Source organism: Eretmochelys imbricata, chromosome 7 (assembly GCF_965152235.1).
Source record: "Eretmochelys imbricata isolate rEreImb1 chromosome 7, rEreImb1.hap1, whole genome shotgun sequence".
Lineage (NCBI taxonomy): Eukaryota > Metazoa > Chordata > Testudines > Cheloniidae > Eretmochelys > Eretmochelys imbricata.
Window position 1 is genome coordinate 68969985 of NC_135578.1, and position 20518 is coordinate 68990502.

General features: G+C 41.7%; 1 protein-coding gene across 5 annotated transcripts in view; it reads left to right on the forward strand.

The window, feature by feature from the left end:
- Positions 1–19511, forward strand: part of TSPAN14 (tetraspanin 14) — an 82612-nt gene extending 63101 nt beyond the window's left edge. For all 5 annotated transcript variants that reach the window (XM_077821187.1, XM_077821188.1, XM_077821190.1 and 2 more), the window contains 6 exons: positions 3706–3852; positions 4678–4848; positions 9012–9137; positions 11021–11065; positions 11734–11853; positions 14817–19511. In XM_077821187.1, coding sequence (XP_077677313.1) covers positions 3706–3852; positions 4678–4848; positions 9012–9137; positions 11021–11065; positions 11734–11853; positions 14817–14888 — 681 coding nt within the window. In that variant the 3' untranslated portion in view covers positions 14889–19511. The remainder of the gene's footprint in view (positions 1–3705; positions 3853–4677; positions 4849–9011; positions 9138–11020; positions 11066–11733; positions 11854–14816) is intronic.
- The last annotated feature ends 1007 nt before the right edge of the window (positions 19512–20518 follow it).

A 20518-nucleotide genomic window follows, 5' to 3' on the forward strand; every position in this document is an offset into this window, starting at 1 on the left:
AGTTCTTGTACTTTTTGACAAATGCTGATTAAAAGTAAAGTTCTGTTAGCATGTTACTGCTGCCAACCTGGCAGCTCTAATGAGAGCCCACTCTGGTAGTTTGTTTTAAATTATAGAGGAAGGTGTAATAATTCTTAAATATCATTGGGGTGCTATCCCTATCCAAAGAGCAGCAATCACGAAATTTCCCAAAAGCAATATCCTTGCCTTATATTTACATGCTTATTAGAGGATAGTATTGAGTCTCTAAAATCCCCCTTTTGTGATGTGTATTTTTAGTTATTCCAGCGCTGGTGTCTCTGTTGAATAGCAAGATGGCAATATACAATGCTTTGAGAGAAGTAGGCTGCTTCTGTGAATTATATTTCTGAATTCTCTGACCTCTCTTTTTGCTATTAGATTTAGTTTGGTTGAGAGAACCACACATCTTCATTTCATGGCGTAATTGCCAGCACTGCTTTGTAAATGGCACTCTATAACCTGTTGATCTTTACCCATTTTTTATTATAGAGTGAAAGACTGAGGTCTTCCTCAGTTTAGAATACGTCTTGTATTCATATTGCTGGTAACTTGTTGGAAACCTTCATGCTTTCACAAAGTTGGCGGCCACATGGATATCACCAAAGATCGGTCTTGCACTCCCCACTTTTCCTTTATCCTGTCTCTATCAACAAAACAATACTAAACCTTAGTTTGTCCCATGCTCTATTACTATATTAAATATTATTGCAATTATACTCTCATTTACTTTCATCCGTCTGGAAAGATCATCTTTGTAGTGTACGTTTATAACTGGTTGTACACTTACATTTTGTATGTAATTTTTAGTAATTTCTATTATGCTAGTGTTAAGAACTCAGTCAGCACGAATCAGGGCTTCATCATACTAGGTCCTATGCAAACACATAACAGAAAGATACTCCTAGAACTCATGTTCTAAGATTAGGCAAACTACAATAAGCAAAGAGGAGGTGGATGAACAGGTATATAATAAAGACAGGTGCATATGCATAAGCTAGTCATAATAGTCAATGAAAGCCAAAACAATGTTGTATTTTGGTGTTGGAAGGTAAGTGTTGCTAAATAACCGTAATGTGTTCATGTCATCATGTGGTCTCAAGGAACTATTAATTTGTCTTGATGTAGGTTCCCCTGTAACACTGGCAGAAGTTTGTTTGTTTGTACATTGCTTTCCCTCAGTTTGCAGAAAGATGTCCAAGGAGACCCCCAAAGCGTGGTAGTAGTCAAGATGAATTGAATTCAAGAGTACAGCAAACTGTCTTGAGGGGAAAAAACCCATGTCTCTCAAGACAAAAACATCCCCTACAGACCCATCATCTGTAACTGGTTCCTTAGCAGCTGTGACATTGTTCAGGGCTTTAAGGTGGGAAAAGATGGTTCTGAGGCTTGAAAGCTATCTGATTGCCACACTCGACATGCTAATTGTTTTGCTGTGGCCCTAGTTCAGATCCTCAGGCTTGACGCTAGGTGGAAATGCTGTGATGGTTCCAGGCTTTTAGCACCATCTTGTGGTAGCCTGTTTAGCTGAAATCTCCGTGAAGATTGAAATCTCCATGAAGATTGATTTTTCTGCAAAGCTAGTGCTAGGTTATGAGTTCTTCTTTCACCTTTCTTACTGCAGCTCTGCTTCAACTAATTTGCTGTGCTGGATGAAGAAATGGTGTGATTGATCAAACACCTATTTATAAACAATTTTCCAGGAAAACCTCCTTGTGGTGTGCAAGCTTTCCCTAGGCCTAGAGGGTCACATGCAAAAGGTGTTCATGGGGCTTGTGAAACCCACACACCTTCTGTGTGTAGTGTTCTGTCCCAGCTAATGGCACCGAGACTACTTAGAGAGCAATTAATGAGTCTGCTCTACAGCTTTAATTAATAGCCAGTTGGCTTTTAGCTCATGCGGTAGAAGCTCATGCTTTAAGCTGCAGAGGTTCCAGGTTCGATCCCATCTGCTGACAAGCAGGGGCTGTCAGTGTTACAAGTAGGGACTCTTCTGGGATTTCAACTGGAAAGACTCTGATGCGCGAGACGTGCTTCCTCAGCTAGGGGAAGTATATAACCCACACACCTCCTGGGTGTGGTGTTCTGTCCCTTCTAGTGACACCAAGACCACTTAAAGCAGATGTGGGCAAACTACGGCCAGCGGGCCACATCTGGCCCATGGGATTGCCCTGCCCCTGAGCTCCTGGCCCCAGAGGCTAGCCCCTGGCTTGTCCCTCCCCCTCCCCCCCCCCCCCCAGCCTCTGTGCAGCAGGGCTGCACGCTCATGCAGGGCAGCGCGGCAGTGTATATGGCTCCAGACATGCTGCTCTGAGTGGTATGGTAAGGGGACCGGGGGGTTGGATAGGGGGCTGGGGGTCCTGGGGGACAGTCGGGGGGGGGAACAGGGGGTGGTTGGATAGGGCAGAGGTTCTGGGGGGTGGAAAAAGGGGGGGGTTGGGTGGGGGGGGGGTCCCAGGGGGCAGCTGAGGGTGCAGGGTCCCGGGAGGGGGCAGTCAGAGCACAAGGAGCAGAGGGAGTTGCATGGGTTGGGAGTTCTGAGGGGGCAGATAGGGGGCGGGGGCCAGGCTGTTTGGGGAGGCACAGCCTTCCCTACCCAGCCCGCCATACAGTTTTGCACCCCAACATGGCCCTTGGCCAAAAAGTTTGCCCACCCCTGACTTAAAGAGAGAGATAAAATGAGTCCGCTCTACAGCCTTAGCTAAGAGCCAGTTGGCTTTTAGCTCATGTGATAGAGGTTCATGCACTAAGCTCCAGAGGTCCCCGATTCGATCCTGCCCGCCGACAACCGTGGTCTGTCGGTGTTACAAGTGGGACAGAACACCACAGCCAGGAGGTGTGTGGGTTACAGTTGCATGTAGCCTTTTGTCTATGCACCTTTTACTCCTGTTCCAGAATTTCCTCTTAAAACATCAATGTAGCATTAGTGGCTTCTCCATGCTTAATTTTTTTTTCTTTTTAAGTGCCTTTGCATTCCCTTTACTGAAAGCCTGTCCTAGCTCTTATTTAGCATAAGACAATAACAAAATAAACTAGACTTTTTTAAAAATTTGAAACTCTTCTCTCCCATATAGTTTCAGCAGCCCTGCCTACACAAGGGTAAAAGAAAGCTTTCATTTGTGGAAAGTTGACATAAATGTGCACAGCTGCAGATTACCATGAATCAGAGTATTTTTTTTTTTTCTTCCTAGCTTTCTGTGTTTCCAGGTGTGAAATGGGAGAGGGGAGGATTGGGCTCTGCTATGTCTTCCTGGGGTAATCTCACTGTCTCATTCCCTCTGGGGCAGAAGGGCATCACACTGCTCACACCACTGAGCTTCCCATCTCTCTTCCCTCCCACTCTGTCCCTTCTTTTTTTTCTGGTTTGTTGGGTGACCTGTGGGGAGGCAGGTCAGGAAGCTGGAGAAGCTGAAGGTTAGGGAGACCTGGTGCTTGGACGGCTTGACCCTTGTGGGACATATCTGTAGGTATAATACACAAATTGGCATGTGGAAGATTGCACATTAAAATTTTTCCAGAGAGTATTTCTGTGTTATGGTGGCTATTTGCACATACATTGAATTGATAAGCAAGTATGAATGCAGGAGGATACAGAAGTAGAACTGTGGGGGAATAAAATACGACTCCTGATCATGAAAAACGTGCTCCTTTTGTTTACCTGTTTTCCCTTGTGATTATTCTCTTTAGGGTGTATTATCTGATCTCACGAAGGTAACCCGTCTCCATGGCTTTGACCCAGTGGTACTTGTCTTGGTGGTTGGAGGAGTGATGTTTGTTCTGGGATTCGCTGGTTGTGTAGGAGCACTGAGGGAAAACATCTGCCTTCTGAAGTTCGTAAGTAACTTGGTGGTGCTGTCTGGTGGCTCAGTGCTCAGGGAAGAGAAAGGATAGTGTCCCAGTTAAAAAAGAACTGTTAAGTGAAACCAGACATTTGAATTATGCACAGAAGTGTGTGGTAAATGTTCCTGTTGATGTGGCTGGGGGTGGTATCCACAACAGTAGTACATTTAGACGTACCTCTTTCTTTCTCTTACATTCTGGAATAGGTTCTGATACCAGAAATCTAACTGCAACCCATAGCACTCCTAATGTCACAAAATTAGGCATTCTAGGATACCTTCAATAAAACAAGAAATGTTGAGAGGATTTTGTGGAAAATTTTTATAAACTATTTTTTCCTTAAGTTAAAATGCATTTCTCTTCTGAATGGTTGGTAGGTGGAACTGTGGGACCCCAGCACAGAAATTAATGCTTAACTCAGTTTTAATTCTAATGTTACACTGGATCCAGAAGCTAACAGCTTAATTGAGAAAAGAATTGAAATAAAAATCCAAGTAGCTACCTTTGTCAGGACCATTATTTTCATGTGTTGCCATCTCTGACTGGCTTATTCCTTGTTCATTATCTCTGTATTACAATGGACTATGACACAGTGTCTATGTTCACTTCAGACTTTAAGACGACCAAATAAGAAGATAACTCCACCTATTGTATTTTGTTTCCCACTGTGTTTAATTTTAATTTGCCTTGTGTCTTGATCAGATTTGTACTTTGTGAGAATTTTACTGAAGTCCTTGTATCTACTTTTAATTGAGTTGAGATGTGGTTGTATTTGAAATAAGAGTTTTGTAATCTGTGCTCTGTGTCTTTATTTTGCAGTTCTGTGGAGCAATTGTACTTATATTTACGTTGGAGTTGGCTGTAGCAGTGCTGGCTTTCTTGTTCCAGGACTGGGTGAGGGACCGGTTCAAGGAATTCTTTGAGAATAACATTAAATCCTACCGAGATGACATCGACCTACAGAACCTTATTGACTCACTGCAGAAAATTGTAAGTCATCCTTTAACGTGTCACATTTTCTGCCTCTCTTTTTCACCCTAAGAACAATCTTAGTCTTTGAGGTTTTCCAGTTGTTGGGATAGCATTTAAAAAAAAAAATGCTCTCTCAGGAGATTTAAAAAAAAAATTAAAAAATTACTTTAAGTTCTGCCTTCTTTGGACTGCCCTGATTTTACTTAATGGTGTCAGTAGATGTGTCCCTCCAGCAAAATGAAGATAACTCTCAGTACCCTAAAATAATTCTGCAACCAAGCAAACTGCATAGCTGTTGACTTAATCATCACATCGCGTTTACATGGACTTCACTGTCCATGTACACGGACACAGTGCAGGACATTTCTGTTTCAGAAACCTAGACCTCTACCACTTGAGCCAAAGGAGACTATCTTAAGTATAGAGGTATTGGGTCTTATCCTCAATGGGCCAGTCTCAAAGGGTACTTCTTCAGTACAGTAAGCCTGGGTGATCGACGCCCAAGTTAGCTTAGCACAGGGGTGAGCAGCCATACTGCAAAGCCCTACCTGAGTTACTGTGCACTCACCTGCATGTATTACAAGGATTTCTGTGGGGCATGTCCCATAGGCTCTTGTGCTTCAGTAAGCTGAGCTGCTTTCTGGTTCTTTCAAAATGATTTGTTGGAGAACTTCTCTGCCCTTCTGGATAGGTGGGAAGGCGTTGCAGGCCTATCAGCACTCAAGTGATTTAGCTTGTGTCCTGCAAAGTTGGCAAGTTACCAGCCTGACTGAAAGCAGAACCTGGGCTCTAACCCTGGGCCAGCTAGCCCAGATTGAAAGTACCACTACACTCAGATGAGAGGTCTGTGTGTGTGGACAGGAGGGGAGTTAAGAGCAACACCTTGTGCAATGAAGGCCTATCCTAAAGAGTAAGACAAGTCTACTAATGGGAATGGTGCTAACATTCCATTCATTAGAGGACAATGGCATGCATGCACACACCAGGATATTACAAGTCCTACAGTAATAATTGAGTGGTGGTTTTCAGATCAGTTGGCCAACAGCTTCTTACCATAATATAAGTATGCAAGGCAAAGCACACCTCTAATGCTACCCATGTGCTCAGTAAGCACTTCATCAGGGACAAACTTTGGCCCTTTAAAGAATAACCATTGTGTATGTGAGCTCACACAGGCTGTGGTGAAGGGGGTCAACTTCCTCTGTTGAGTGTTTTTCCCCCCATGGCACACAAGATTTTTATAGGCAATTTCTTTCCATCCTTTACAGGCTAAGAACCAGAAATCAGTCTCTTTGCCAAGGATTCAGAAACTGTTAACAATGCTATTTTGCACTTGCATTTCACTTGGATGGTTGATGCAAGCAGTGCCCCAATGCTCTTTTTGTCCATTCATCCAGGTGTTAACCACTAGATGTAGAAGTGGTTAAGCACTAGCAGAAAGACTAGCTCCGATAGTCATATAGATTCTTGGAGATGTTCTAGAAATTCTCAGATTTCTACACTGGCGGATGCCATAGGCAATTTGTGCAATGTGTTGCTCTTTAATAGATCCGATTAGGTCACCACAGCTCATTCTTACCTGTTCGCAATGAGTTCTCAGCATCAGTAAATGTCTCAGCTCAGCATACTATTTTCATGCTTCCTGGTGTTGCTATTGATCCAGGTTTAATGCAATGAGACAGGCTAATGTGCTAAGCTGATTTACAGGTGAACCCTTATTAAATGCTCTCAATAAAAATAAAAGGCTAAATTTCCCCAAAAGAGAGTTCCACAGCTAGATTATCAGGTTAAGAAATGTGGAAATAAAGCCAGAAAATCTCTGAATAAGCCCGTCACTCACCCACAGTGGGGAACACGGTTAGGCAACAGGGAAACAACTTGACATCCATCACTAAATGTAGCTCTGTAAGATTGAGGAAACCCTTCAAGAAGATACTGCCATATTCTTTCAGTGCCATGTTGAAATCCATCTTCTAACTAGGCACGGGCTGACTTGCGGTGCCTTCAATATGTGACTCTGGGCTAGTGAAGAGCTTTTTGTATACAGCTCATTGCATTGACTAATGCAAAGTCATATTACCTTGTGGCTTACATTTGAGCAGGGCTTCTCCTTTATAGCCTTACCTTACTTACGCAGACTGATTGGCATTTTTAGTAGGAGCATGGCTTCTAGCAGTGATTTTTTTTGGGTGAGTGGAGCAGGGGAGAGTGGGAAGGGAAAAGGGGTGGATGAAAAGGCGGAAACCCACTTGCTGCTGTCTCCAAGTTTTTATGTACAACCTCTGAAACATATTGATTTAAAGAAGTAGAGGGAAGGTATTGACACAGAATTATTTTTAGCAGTTTTTTCCCCCTCCTTCTAGCCACTACTGCAAACCTTTTTTCCTCCAAAGTTAATGCATTTTTTCTGAATCGCCCAAACTATTGTGACACTGTCCATTCTAAAACAAACTTATTTTCCAGTGTTGTCTGTTGGATGTTGCTGTTCCTGAAGTTATTGTTGATTAGTTTTTTCTTTCTAATGGAACAGATTATATTTGGTCCACACTTCCCATAATATTTTAAAATTATAATGGAGACTTTTGAAAATGTCTTGTTTCATTAATCAGGCTATTTTCTCTGGATCAGTAAATTTGTTTGTTTGATTCTTTGTCTTGTTAGCTCAAATCATGTATATATCTTTTTGGTGAAAAAGTTTCAGGAATGTATTTCTGATTAAGCTTTGTAAATTTCATGGGTTTTGTATACAAATTGCACAGTAAAATGGGGATGGGAAAATCCTACTTTGTAGTGGAGATTTCAGGTGTTTAATTACAGTTTCATAAAACACTGACATTTTAGGAAAGTTCAAGCTCTGTAACATTTTTCTGTATTTGCTTATGGCAAATGTTTGTGTAACTGGTCTGTGGAGGGTGGGACAAAGTTGTACCCCTATAATTGTTCAAAATTTGCTAGTTGTAGTTTTGCTTTGCTTAACAGTACCTCTTCTAAAGTATAAAAACACATACATTGCTTGATTAATATGAGAATCAAGTCCGCTTTATATAAAATGGGTACAGCGTGGGTGGACAGTGGAAGTGCATGGTTTCCATAATGTATCTACCCGAACCCAATGGGATCAACTCATAGAAGTGAAATGATATTTCATTTTCTGAGGCCAAGTCTGTCCATGGCCTTTCTTCTGATACTACCATTTAGAGTGCCAGTTGTGATGACATTTCTTGTCATGTTAATGTCTGTCCCCAGGAACTGGACGGAAGTTACAATTTTAACAGATACCCTGGTATAGGGCAATGGTTTTCAAGCTGTGGATCTGCAACCCAGTAGTGGGTCGCGGAATGTAAGGCACTGGGTCATAGCAGCATAGCAGTGCTGACCGGGCTGTTAAAAGTCCCATCGGTGGTGCTGCCCAGCTAAGGCAGGCTAGTCCTACCTGTTCTGACACTGCACTGCACCCCGGAAATGGCCAGCAGGAGATCTGGCTCCTAGGTGGGGGCGGGGAAACGGGGCTCTGTGCGCTGCCCCCACCCCAAGCACTGGCTCTGCAGTCCCATTGGCTGGTTTCCGGCCAATGGGAGCTGGGTGGGGGGGAGCCATGCAGAGCTGCTTGAATGTCTCCGCCTAAGAGCCAGACCTGCTGCTGGCCGCTTCTGGGGTGCAGCGCGGTCTGCGGTGCCAGGACAGGCAGGAAGCCTGCTTTAGCACCCCTGCTGCATCGCTGACTGGGAGCCACTCGAGGTAAGCCTGTGCCCCAATACCCTGCCCTGACCCTGAGCCCGCACCCCAACACGGATCCCCTTCCTGCACTCCAAACCCCTCCTCCCTGGCCCCACCGCAGAGCCCGCACCCCAGCCCAAAGCCCTGAGCCCCTCCCAAACCCCTCATCCCCAACTCCTTTGGGTCGTGGGCATCAACATTTTCTTCAACTGGGTCGCCTGAAAAAAAGTTTGAAAACCACTGGTCTAGGGTAAGCAACATGGAGCTAGATACTAGGGTCTTCAAAATTCTACTTTTTGCTTGGCCATTGATTCACCGGGTGGCCTTCGACAAGTCACTTTACCTCTCCGTCTCGGTTTCTCTGTCTGTTAAACTGAACTGATAACACTCGTCTATCTCACAGGGCTATTATGAGGACAATTCTCTTTATACAGCACTTCTAAGTTTTTCTTCATCTGTTGCAGAACCATTGCTGTGGTGCTCAGGGGCCAGATGACTGGGATCTTAACATTTACTTCAACTGCAGCACTGAAAGCAAAAGTCGTGAGAAGTGTGGGGTTCCCTTTTCCTGCTGTGTACCTGATCCTGCTGTGAGTTGTTTCCTGGCTTTGTATTTCTATATTATTACTGGAGAATTTTGAAAGGATGTGCTTCCTGAATATGCTGTAATGTCTAGGGTTTTCAGAAGAAGGGAAATAAAGATTGGGAGGAAGAGAAAATATGCTGGAAATAAACTCTCTCTCTTTTTCTTTGTGTTTGGGGGTGGGGAGAGTATGAAAAGACTTAAAGAAAAAGAACAGGAAGAGTAAATGAAGATGATGGAGGGGAGAGCCTCTGAGAATAGATGCTACACTTGCTCCTATCTTGCTGGAAAATCTGTCTCACTGTACATTGCTATTCCAAATTCCTCAGAGATCCAAAGAAACCTTATAGTCTATTGCTGAAAAACACTGGTGTCGGAACTAGAGAAACTATTTTTGTATCCCTGAAGCCCATGGATGTTGGATATTGTTTTGTTAGAAATCCATTGTTTCCTTGAGTTCCTGGTCTCTTGTTCCCAAAGCTGATGGGACCTGGGAGCTCTGTCTGAGCAGTGTGCTCAGTCCCTAGGGTGAAGGGGGTATCTTAAAACTGTTCTATACCCACCCCTGTGATAGATAAAATAGCACGGGCTCACTGGCTCTGCTGATAAAATGAGTAATCATATTGGCCTCAGTGGGATTTATGCGCCTTAGTGCTTTGCTGGATTCGGGCCCAAAAGCAGTCTGTCTGGCTTGCTTGCCTGGCTGCGACATGAACCTTGAGTTGGACATGAGGACTGTAGTATCTCAGTGCTTCAGAAGAGATTTGAAGGACACCCCTTTCTCAGGGTTTGATTATTCTTTATTTTTTTTAATAGCAGTCTGAATTAGTCACACTCAGTTTGATTTAATCACAAACTTGTTGTTTCTGGCATTCAGTACTGTGAAACACCTCTTTGCACAAAATGTTATTTTTGGCGTTTAATTCCTATAACTGCAAATTATGGTAAATTGACAACTATAATTATGAAGCAAATAGGTTTTCATTTTTATTTTATTTTAATTTTTTTGCTTTCCTCTTAACAAAACTGTGGTCTTGAAATGAATCTCAGTATTACTCACACACACAAGTGTCTCTGTATCCATTGAAGCCACAAGTAATTTCAGTGGTCTTTGTGCTCTGTAAGGCTTAGAGTTCAGTACGCTTCAATGTCAGGTCCTATTTTCAGGGTTTGTTAGAATTTTAGAGTCTGATTACTTGGTAGACTTTTGAACTAAATGCACTAAAAATAATCTAAGTCAAATAGCTTGTGATCTTGTAGGAGTCCAGCTATTAGCTGATCAAAATCACAAACATGCCACCAAAAGGGGAAAGGAGGGGAGCACGACTGGCTTACAAAAATCCCCTGCACTCTTGTGTAAATAAATAGGCTGGTTTTTTTTGTTTTGTTTTTTAATCCCGTCTCCAAAACGTTCAACTGTTGTTGCGTGGGACTTCAGCCACGCAACTCCGTAAAGCTGGTTGAAGTTAGTTGGCTGAAGTGACAGAAGTCTTTGAAGGTGTAGGTATTGGATCGTTAGTATTTCAAGAAATAGGTGTTAGAGATGTCTGCAGAATAGTGATACAGCTGAGCGAGCTGTAATTTATGATGTTGGGTTGGCCTTGGTGATGAAAACTGAGGGTGGAAGAAACAAGATTGTAAGGATGTGTGGGGCCTATAAAATAATGGGATAACATATCCGTATACTTCAGCATGTCTCATGGTCTTATAAAAAGATAAGCTTTTTTTAAAAAAAAAATGCAATAGTGGAGCATGAACAGAAGATAGAGTAGTTCCCTCAGTTGGTGTTGGTTGTAGTTTGATCACGAGTCTTCTAACAGATAAACAATGTCCTGTGAACTCAAGCTGGTAGGATTGTATTAATATTTCTAACTTTTTCCCCCTTCCCAGCAAAAGGTTGTGAATACACAGTGTGGATATGACATCAGAGCACAGGTGAGTATCTGCTACCTAAAGTGTTGGTGTTTCTAGCTGGTGGTGGTTCAGATGTGTGATCTAACACACTGATAAATTAGATTGGGTCACTCTTTTCGAAAAACTTAAATATTTTGGCCTATCTTTTTAAATTTGAGAAACTAAGAGTAATAGTCAATGTTTATGCAGGAGCGATAAAATAGAGCAGCAAGGGAAAACTATAAGAACAAATAACTGAATGCTGGACTATACCATCACCTGCATGGAAGCTGCCCTGGGGATTTTCTGTAGCCAGTGAGAGGGTCTGCCTGTACTAGGGACAGGTGGAGAGAGACAGTGGATATGTTTAATTGGTGGGAGGTGGTGAGGTAGCGCTGTTATCATTGAAAGAAGAGACTCAAAGTTCAAGTGTATTCCAAATAAGTGTCTACAATTCTGGTTATTTATCAGAACTTTTGAAGGGTGTTCCTAATTAATAGTCAATTTGCAGCAAGAAATATGTACTGATTCATGAAGCTCAAGACAATCTGAGTTACAAGTCTCTAGTTCTTGTACTTCTGGATTCCTTTTAAAAATACTAGTTCTGTCAACTACAGACCCATACAAAGAAATGTTGCCTGCATAGTTCTAGTAAATATAAACGAAAAAGTAACATGCTTCCCTCTTTCCCCCCACCCCCGTCTACCCAGAAGAAAAACCGATGGGACAACTTAATTTTCACGAAGGGTTGTATCCCTGCTCTTGAAGCTTGGCTACCCCGAAACATCTACATTGTTGCAGGAGCCTTCATAGCTATCTCATTGCTGCAGGTCAGTGGTTTCATTCTTCTACTGCTACAGTAAAAGCTTCAGCCTCACATCTTCTGTCTACTATAAGGTAGTTGAAGGGAGGAAAACAATACAGTAACACCTCACTTAAAGTCGTCCCAGTTAACGTTGCTCAGTTGTTACGTTGCTGATCAATTAGGGAACATGCTCATTTAAAGTTGCAAAATGCTCCCTTATAACGTCGTTTGGCAGTCACCTGCTTTGTCCACTGCTTGCAGGAAGAGCAGCCCGTTGCAGCTAGCTGGTGTGGGCTTGGAACCAAGGTGGACCAACAGCCCCCCTATCAGCTTCCCCGCTCCCCTAAGGTCCCTGTGCAGCAGCCGCCCAGCAGGCTATCAATTGCTGACAGTTCAGCTGTCCCTCCCCCCACTGCCGTGCTGCTCCTGCCCTTTGCCTTGAAGCTGCTCCCCGAGCCTCCTGCTTGCTGTGCAGGGGCAGGGACCAGAGAGGGGCTAATGTCAGGGTGTCCCCCTCCCTCCTGCTCCTGCACCCCGCTTACCCCGTCTTCCGTAGAGCAGGGGGGACACACGAGAGGTTTCAGCACGGAGGGAGCTTCCTGGCAGCAGCTGGTCTCTCAGCTTGCTGATCTACTTAATAAGGCAGTGCATTTAAGAGTGGGGTCAGCATACTTAAAGGGGAAATGCGCCCCTCTCTCTCTCTCTCTAAAACACACACACGGTTTGTGTCTCTGTCTCTGTCTGCCATGCTGTCTCCCCTCCCTCCATTCGTGCTGCCTTGTAGAGTGTGAGGCTACATTAAAAACAATGAGTTAACCCTTGAGGGCTCAGCCAGTTGCTAGCTCATCAGTTAGCAGTAAGGCATTCCCTGGGAAATATCCCACCCTCTGACTTCACCACCTCAACCAAGCTTCACAATCATCATCGCTCTGTACAGTATTAAATTGTTTAAAACTTATACTCTGTGTGTGTGTGTATGTATGTATGTATGTATGTATAATATAGTCTTTTTTTGGTCTGGCAAAAAAAAAATTTCTCTGGAACCTAACCCCCCTATTTACATTAATTCTTATGGATTCGCTTAATATCGTTTTGCTTAAAGTTGCATTTTTCAGGAACATAACTACAACATTAAGTGAAGAGTTACTGTATTTTAAAAACTTTGAAATCCTTGCGTTTTGCAAGAACAGTATGGCAAAAAATTTAACACTGTGTTTTTGAAGGATGAAGGTATGTGGTTTTATTTTAATTTCTTAGCTTTGTGAAATATTAAGTCTCTCTTTAAGGAAAAAAATGCATGGCTTTTAGGTTTTTTTAAAATTGCTAGTAAGGACAAGGCTGCAAAGTGCAGAGGTGTTGTTGTGACCTCTCATTTCCATAGACCTATGTTCAAGCTTGCCTTTGTCACAAGTTAACATGGATTTGCTGGTCTCGTTGCACTTTTATGCCCCTTTTCATCAATATCCTAAAACCACCACATGGTCTGGTACCAATGAACCTATTTGGTAATCTGTGCTCAGGAGAAGCCCAGGGCTAGAATAGTGGCGATGTCTGATCTTTAACTGGCTCGTCTTCAAGATCATAGAAGTCTTCAGTGACTAGATCTTCTCCTTAAATCAGTAAATTATTTTACATTGCATGATGGACCCACAATGAAATGTAATCTGAGAAAATTGAACTTCCTCTTAAATTTTCAAAAATGGCCCAATTTTTTGTGAAAAACATGAAAGTTTTACCGATTTTTGAACACGTGCACACCCACAACCTTTTTCCAAAATTTATTTTCAACCCAAACCAGTTTTCATTGAAACATTGCAAAACTTTGAATGTTGGGGGCGGAGGGGTTAATTTGAAAAAAGGCCATTTTTGGTGAAAGGCTCAAAATGATATGATGACATTTTTCACACTAAGGTTTGTGGTAAATGTTTCATTCCTTTGGCACAGTTAAATGTGAATTAAACGTACAAAAAGCTTTCAAAGTGGAATATTGACTGAAAGAGAGAGATAGGGTCAGGCTATATGATATCAGAGGGATGGAATGCAAGTCATATGAGCAAAGACTGAAAGAATTGGGTATACTTAGTTTGGAAAAGAGGAAATTAAGGGGTGGGGGGGATGTGATAGTGGTTTTCAAATACTTGAAAGGCTCCCCTAAAAAAAGATGGAGAAAAGTATTTTTCTGTCTTGTCACAGAGGGCAGGGTAAAGGACAATGTGTTCAAACTACTGCATAGCAGATTTAGATTAAATTCTCAGGAAAAACTTCCTAACTGTAAGAACAGTAGGACAATGGAACAGACTGCCTAGGGAGGTTGTGGAAGCTCCTACTCCGGAGGTTTTCAAAGGGAAGTTGGACAGCCGTCTGTCTTGGATGGTTTAGACACAACAAATCCTGCATTTTGGCAGCGGGTTAGACTGAGTAGATGACCCTTGCGGTCCCTTCTAACTCTCTGATTTTATAAATCTTCAAGTTGAATCACTGAACTGGGCAGAAAAATGGAAATGCCTGAAATGTTTAAAAGTGATTGAAATGATGGGAGAGTGTTAGACCTAAAGGAACCTCGCTGAACCTGGCTTCCCACTCTGACACACAAAAGTCATATGATTGTTCCCAGTAGAAGTGTTACATGAAAGCATCTTTTTTTTTTTTTTTTTTTTTTTTAATCACCAGCTTTTTGTTTTATGGGCCAGATTATGCCACCCTTACCCTCATTGGGTAGTGTGTAGCTATTTGGGTGAGAAGTCCCTGAGTCTGCAAATATCTTAAGCATAACTTCACTCACATGAGTAGTTTCATTAACTTTAATGGGAATACTCATTTGAGAAGAGTTATACATGTGCTTAAGTGTTTGCAGAATTGGAGCCTGACTAAGGGTAGCAGAATCTGTCCCTTTACTCAGAGCAACCTCACAACTTGGTAATCTCCAGAATGTTCATTTTCCCTCTGAGACTGCTTACAGGTTTTGTGTCTTTTTGTGTTTGTCTTTAGATTTTTGGGATTTTCCTGGCCAGGTCACTGATTTCAGATATTGAAGTTGTAAAGGCAAGTCATCTTTTCTGAAGACGAAAGCAGACACCAGCTGTGAAGACAAATACATTTCACTGCTATTGATTTGACATCAAGGTGAAAAGAAATTGAGAGACACACGGGCCTTGGAGTGCTCCAGGTTTTAAAAGCCTTATTTTTGTACCAGCCAGATGTTACTCTGCTTCTGCTTTTGCTGCGGCTGGTGCAGAAAGAAGACACTGCTTCCTCCTCCTAATCCTCTTCTCCCCAACGCAACCTGTTTCTTTTTCCAAAGGGAAGACTAGATTTAAACCTCTTTTGGTGTGGAAGACATTTCTCTAAACCTATGAGGGATGGACTGAAAGACTTCAGTAAGCAGAAATGGAAACTGCTGTAAACCAGTCCCTTACCTTGAAGAACTTGCTGCTGTAAGGCCTGTTTTGTCTTGGCTCCCAGCTACCATCACTGGAGGTTGCAAATGTTGCGTTCATTATGTGGATCATAGCTGCATCTGTTGTGGTGTTTGTCATGGTCTTAGAGGAGAGTGTCCTAAAGATCGACAATGACCCCATTGATGGAATAGGCAAAGGAGGTTACTTAACGTCTATTCTCAAAACGTTGTAGTCTGTTCTCGAAACACCAAGCATTTCATTGCATCCTATGTAAGTGGAAGGCCCAGGCAGTTATGTCATTTGATTATTGGGAGTCATGATAGTCTTGGTATTAGAGACTGTAAAGAAATGTCATTAAGTCTCCAGTTGTCAGATGTAACCTCAGCTGAGCAGAAGTAGGGAATGTCCCTATATGAGCTAATGTAGATATTTCAGTAGGGACTCAAATGCTTGAGTAACAGAAGCCACTTATTTTGAAAGTTCTTGCCAACATAAGTTTCTCAAGAGAGAGTAATTTAATTATATATTGATAGCATAGTTGGAAATCTTTTCATGAGGGTAGGTGGATTCTCTGATGCTATTACTCCTGTTTAGAAGTTTGTAAATAGTTTTAATTTATCAAGGAGAAAATCTCACCGTTTGCTTACACTGTTTTGTAGAGCAATTACTTCTAAAAAGAGTGATATCTGCTGGGCTGAAAGCATTTAACAATTCTGCTTGGTACAAGAGATCACTGAATATGCGATTGTATCTGTCAAGAGCTCTCTAGTCTGCCATCTGTTCTCTTTCACACCTGTCCACTACACTGTTGTTTATCATCTTCTTTGACTGTTGATTGCTATAGTAGGACTAAAAAGACATTCAAGGACAAGCTAAACTCTGTCAGACCTTTGATTCAGGATTTTCCAGGCTAGTCAAAAGCTAATATAATATACATAAGAGTCTAGTGGAGCACTGGAGTTACTAGCATTAATTTATTTTAAGAAATTGTTTGAATGCATTGTTGTTTCCTGTTCCATTTGTCCTTTGCTGCTCAGCCTTTCCTGCAAAAATGCCAGATCCAGTCATGTTGAAGAAATGCTCAGAGCTGTGCCTCCAGAATAATGCTTTAGGCCCTGGCCCAAAGTGAGTGCAACTCCCATTGAAGTAAAACGGGTGTGGCTCCTGTTTACACCAGGGATGAAATTAAGTCCTTATGACATTTCCTGCAAACTGGTGTGCTTAAGACCTGATCCAAAGTCTATGGAGGCCAATGGAAAGACTCCCATTGACTTCAGTGGGCTTTGGATCTGGCCTGTAGTGCTAGTCCAAACCGCTCTTCTGATCTTCTGTGAAATAAAAAATCAGAGTACAACTGTAAAAACTGAAATGTGTGATACATAATAAGGAACGCTTTTACATAGCTGTTGCAGTGTCAATTTTACTATGGGCTATTTACTAACAAAACTGTTCACTGCTTGTAATGGCACCCTATTTTTCAGGGATAGCAATTATTTGCAGTGCCTAATGTTGTGTAAATTCTAGTAAAGTATATATTTTTGTAATTATATTTTACTATATTGATGCTTGTTTCCAAAGTGTTATGCTTTCTTAGAATGCCAAACTTCTGATTACATCTTTTTATGTACATGTGTTTAACCTTGTGTGTGTTATCTAAGTATTAATGAGCAATTCACTGGAAGAAAGGTGGTACCAGTAGGGATCTGTACCAGCCTTTCTTGCATGAAAGCTAGAAGAAGGCTGCTTTGACATTCTGTGAAACATTTCATGGACAATGCTGTATTTTGTATGTGGCTTTCAGCTGAGCTTTCATGTTTCTTTTTCTGACCAATGACTGAGATGGAACGGGAAAAGGAAGCCTGTCTAAGAATGGCTGATTTCCTCAAAGACCGACACAGAATACAGTGTCTATTGTATCCTTCTACATGACCTGAAGGTAAAATCTCCAGCCATATACTGTGATTTTTTTCTTTGATCTTCAACAAGAAGAAAAACAGTAAGTAGGAGAAGCTGGAAAGAGGGCAAAAGAAGCTGCTTCTACAGAGCCCTGAAACTGAAATCTGTGCCACATGTTTGCTGGATCTATTGCAGCGGTAACAGACTTAAACTCTTTGCTGATATTTGCATTTAGTAGGTAGCACAGCAATGTCTATAATTATTGCTTCAAGTTCTTCCACTAAGAACATTGGTTTGCAGCGCCAGACAACCCGAGGCTTAAAGCCACATCAACCAATTTATGCTTGTGACCTGTGACAATACAGTAATCCATTTAGTTTGAAAACACTACATTCGGTTTGTGAAATGTAGCCACCTGAATTGCATCTAGGGAATAGATTTCACTATTCTCTGAACTTGTGAAGAGGTAGCACTTTCCTGAAAGACCATAAAACCAGCAGGCCATTTCTTTAGCTGGGGAAAATCAACACAGTTCCACTAGCTTCGTTAGAACTACCCCAACACCAGCTGAGGATCTGGGCAGGTGTAAGATCTCTCCGTAGTTCTCTGTATCATCAGGTTTCTTCTGCTTGCTTGATGGCAAATTAGTGTCTAACTCCTCTTGTCTTATCAATCGTGTCTTCTGTGCAAAACAAAATTGATCTGAAGTGTAGCTTTTCACAATTAGGTGCTTATTCCTGTTGCTTTTACTACTGTTAACACTTAAAGTTAATAGCAGCTATTTACAACACTCTTGTAAATAATGCTTAATGCCTCACGAAAGCAGAGAAAAGGGTTTTATTATCATTTTTCACTTCTTTCTGCTTCTGAATTTTCAAAAGTGCCTAAATCCCACATACAAAAGTGACTCGGGGATTTAGAAGCCTAAGTGTATTTAAAAGTGACTTTCAATGTGGGACTTTGGCTCCTAAGTCACTTAGGTACTTCTGGAAATTTTGTTTCCAGCCATTTTAAAGAGCAGTTCTGCTGGCAGTGGCAAATATAGTTTGCAAAAACTAGATCCCTGAATTGATATGAAAGATGAACATTTGCCCGTTGCTTACTAAAAACACCTTTAAATAGAACATCCTTTATGAACCTGCAGTGCCTTAATTGCTAGAGATATGTAGGTTCTGATTGCCTGAGTCCTGCAAAGCTTAACCAGTTAACTGCTTCTGCTGCCTCTAAGGCTCCTAATGAGGAGCAACTCAAATCATTCCACCGCCAAACTTCATAAATGCTTGAAGTTGAGATCTCAACGGTAGCATTCAGACCAAGTCCACCACACTACAATAGAAACAAGTTCTTTTTTTGTTTTTTGTTTTTTTAATGAAGATATCAGATGTGAACTTTAACTTATATGACCTGAACTTGAGAGTCAAAAGCAGAACTAATGGACTGGGCTATGAGACGACATTTAATTTCTAGGAAGTGAGTGCTTTTATTTCTGGGATACTTTATCTTTATTTAGTTTTTCACCGTTATGAGTGACAGTGATAATGGGCTTTGGTCTCCGCTTAATGCACCTTGATTCAGACACACAACTGCTTACGGATCAAGATGAGAATAGATTCTTTTGTGAGCCCCAGACTGAGCAAAGCACACAGAAGTGTATCCCCTTCCCAAAGGAGCACCCCTCTCCTGGGAATCTGAACAATCCACCCCATGTTGCAATGACCTTTTGTACAGCACAAGAAGGCTGGAGTGTGCTCCCATCAGAGTCTGTCAAGGCTGCTCCACAACTCAGCCTGAGCTGTGTGTCAAGCTGCTCCCCTCTTTTCCAGAAGCTAGACATGTAGCTTTAACAGTGTTTCTAGTCTACAAAAGGATGGATCAAACTCTGCTCCCCAGTTGGTTTCCCTGGGGTTTGGTTTCTTTTTCTTCCAATACCTTTGTCTTCTAAGCCTTAAAATAAATTGACTTAATATATCAAACCTCATGTCTTTCATCACTGGACCTGTGTTTTCTTTTCAGCTCTGAGACTTGTTGGATCCAACCATTTGTAAATTGAGTGGTTTTTATTGCTGAGGTTTAAATTCTCTATTGATGCTTTTGATGACCAGCACAAACAAATGAGACGGTGTGCCTTTAGCATACGTGCTTTTGTTATGTTTTTACATCGAGACCTTTTTAATTCATTCTTACGTTGCACTCCCAGCTGCCAAATGTTGCTTATGATTTATTGCACAGATGCTTTGTATGGTCTGCCAATGTCAAAGATTGTAATTGAGTGTTGAAAGCCAGTGTAAAAGTGTTTCAAGGAGAACTGTAAAATGCATTGTAGAGAAACAGTGGCTAAATTTGCAGTCCCTAAAATTTGTATAAATAAAGTTAATTTTCATTACATGTATCACTCTTTTTAATTTTATTTTTTTTAAGAAAGGACTTAACGCCTCTCTGCCATGACATTTACTTCAGGTCTGTTAATTTCAGAACTTCATGATATTGCACTTTGCTAGGCTTCTGAGACGAGCTACATGGACAATTTAAAAAAAATATAGCTAATTTGAAAAATGTCTTTTATACTAGGAATTATTTTTTAAACATGCTTTAAATTTTTCAATAAATCCTTTACCAGGAGGTGCAAGGAGGGATAAAAATGAAGATATCTGAAATGAGACAATATTTTGTATTTCAGCCCTTGCTGAAAGATCAGTTGCACAAGTGTGTTACATGTATGCACAAATCTGTATTCATTCCTTTTGTGTGTAATTAGTCTTCTATGACACTATTGCACCTTGGTTTCTATAGACATTCCATTCATTTTAAGTGTCTTCCTTTACTTAATGACTAGCTTTTCTGATGTCACACATGACTGACATTTAAATATTTTGTACAAGAGCATTCATGCAGCCATGTAAGATTGCTGTGATAGAACATTGACTGAATATTCCCCTCATGTAGAGAGTGAATATTTGAAATCATTCCAAACTAAACTTTTCTGGCCCTGATTCTCCTTTTCGAATACATCTAGACTGGAGTTTAGAGCCCTACTGTAATCTGAGTTGAGAGACTGCTAATTAGCTGGAGTAGACTAACACCTTTGTGAAGGTTTAATCTAAATATTCCACAAATGTTTGTTGTGGGTTACAAATGTTTGATTTACCCTGAGGGATGCTCCACTATACAACAGTTTCTTGCGGGCTGTCCATGAACTGCTCCAGAATTTTCATAATGATGTGGACTATGGAGATTCCCCCTCTCACCCTGGATGTGTCCCCTGTACCAGGGATTCAGAGAGGGCCAGGGTAGGTCTGTTCATGGCAGCCCTATGGTGTGCAGAAGCTGAGTTCTTCCCCAGCCTCTTTTGCTTCTAGTCTGGCAAGTGGGGGGGCACAATCTGTCCCATGTCACCTT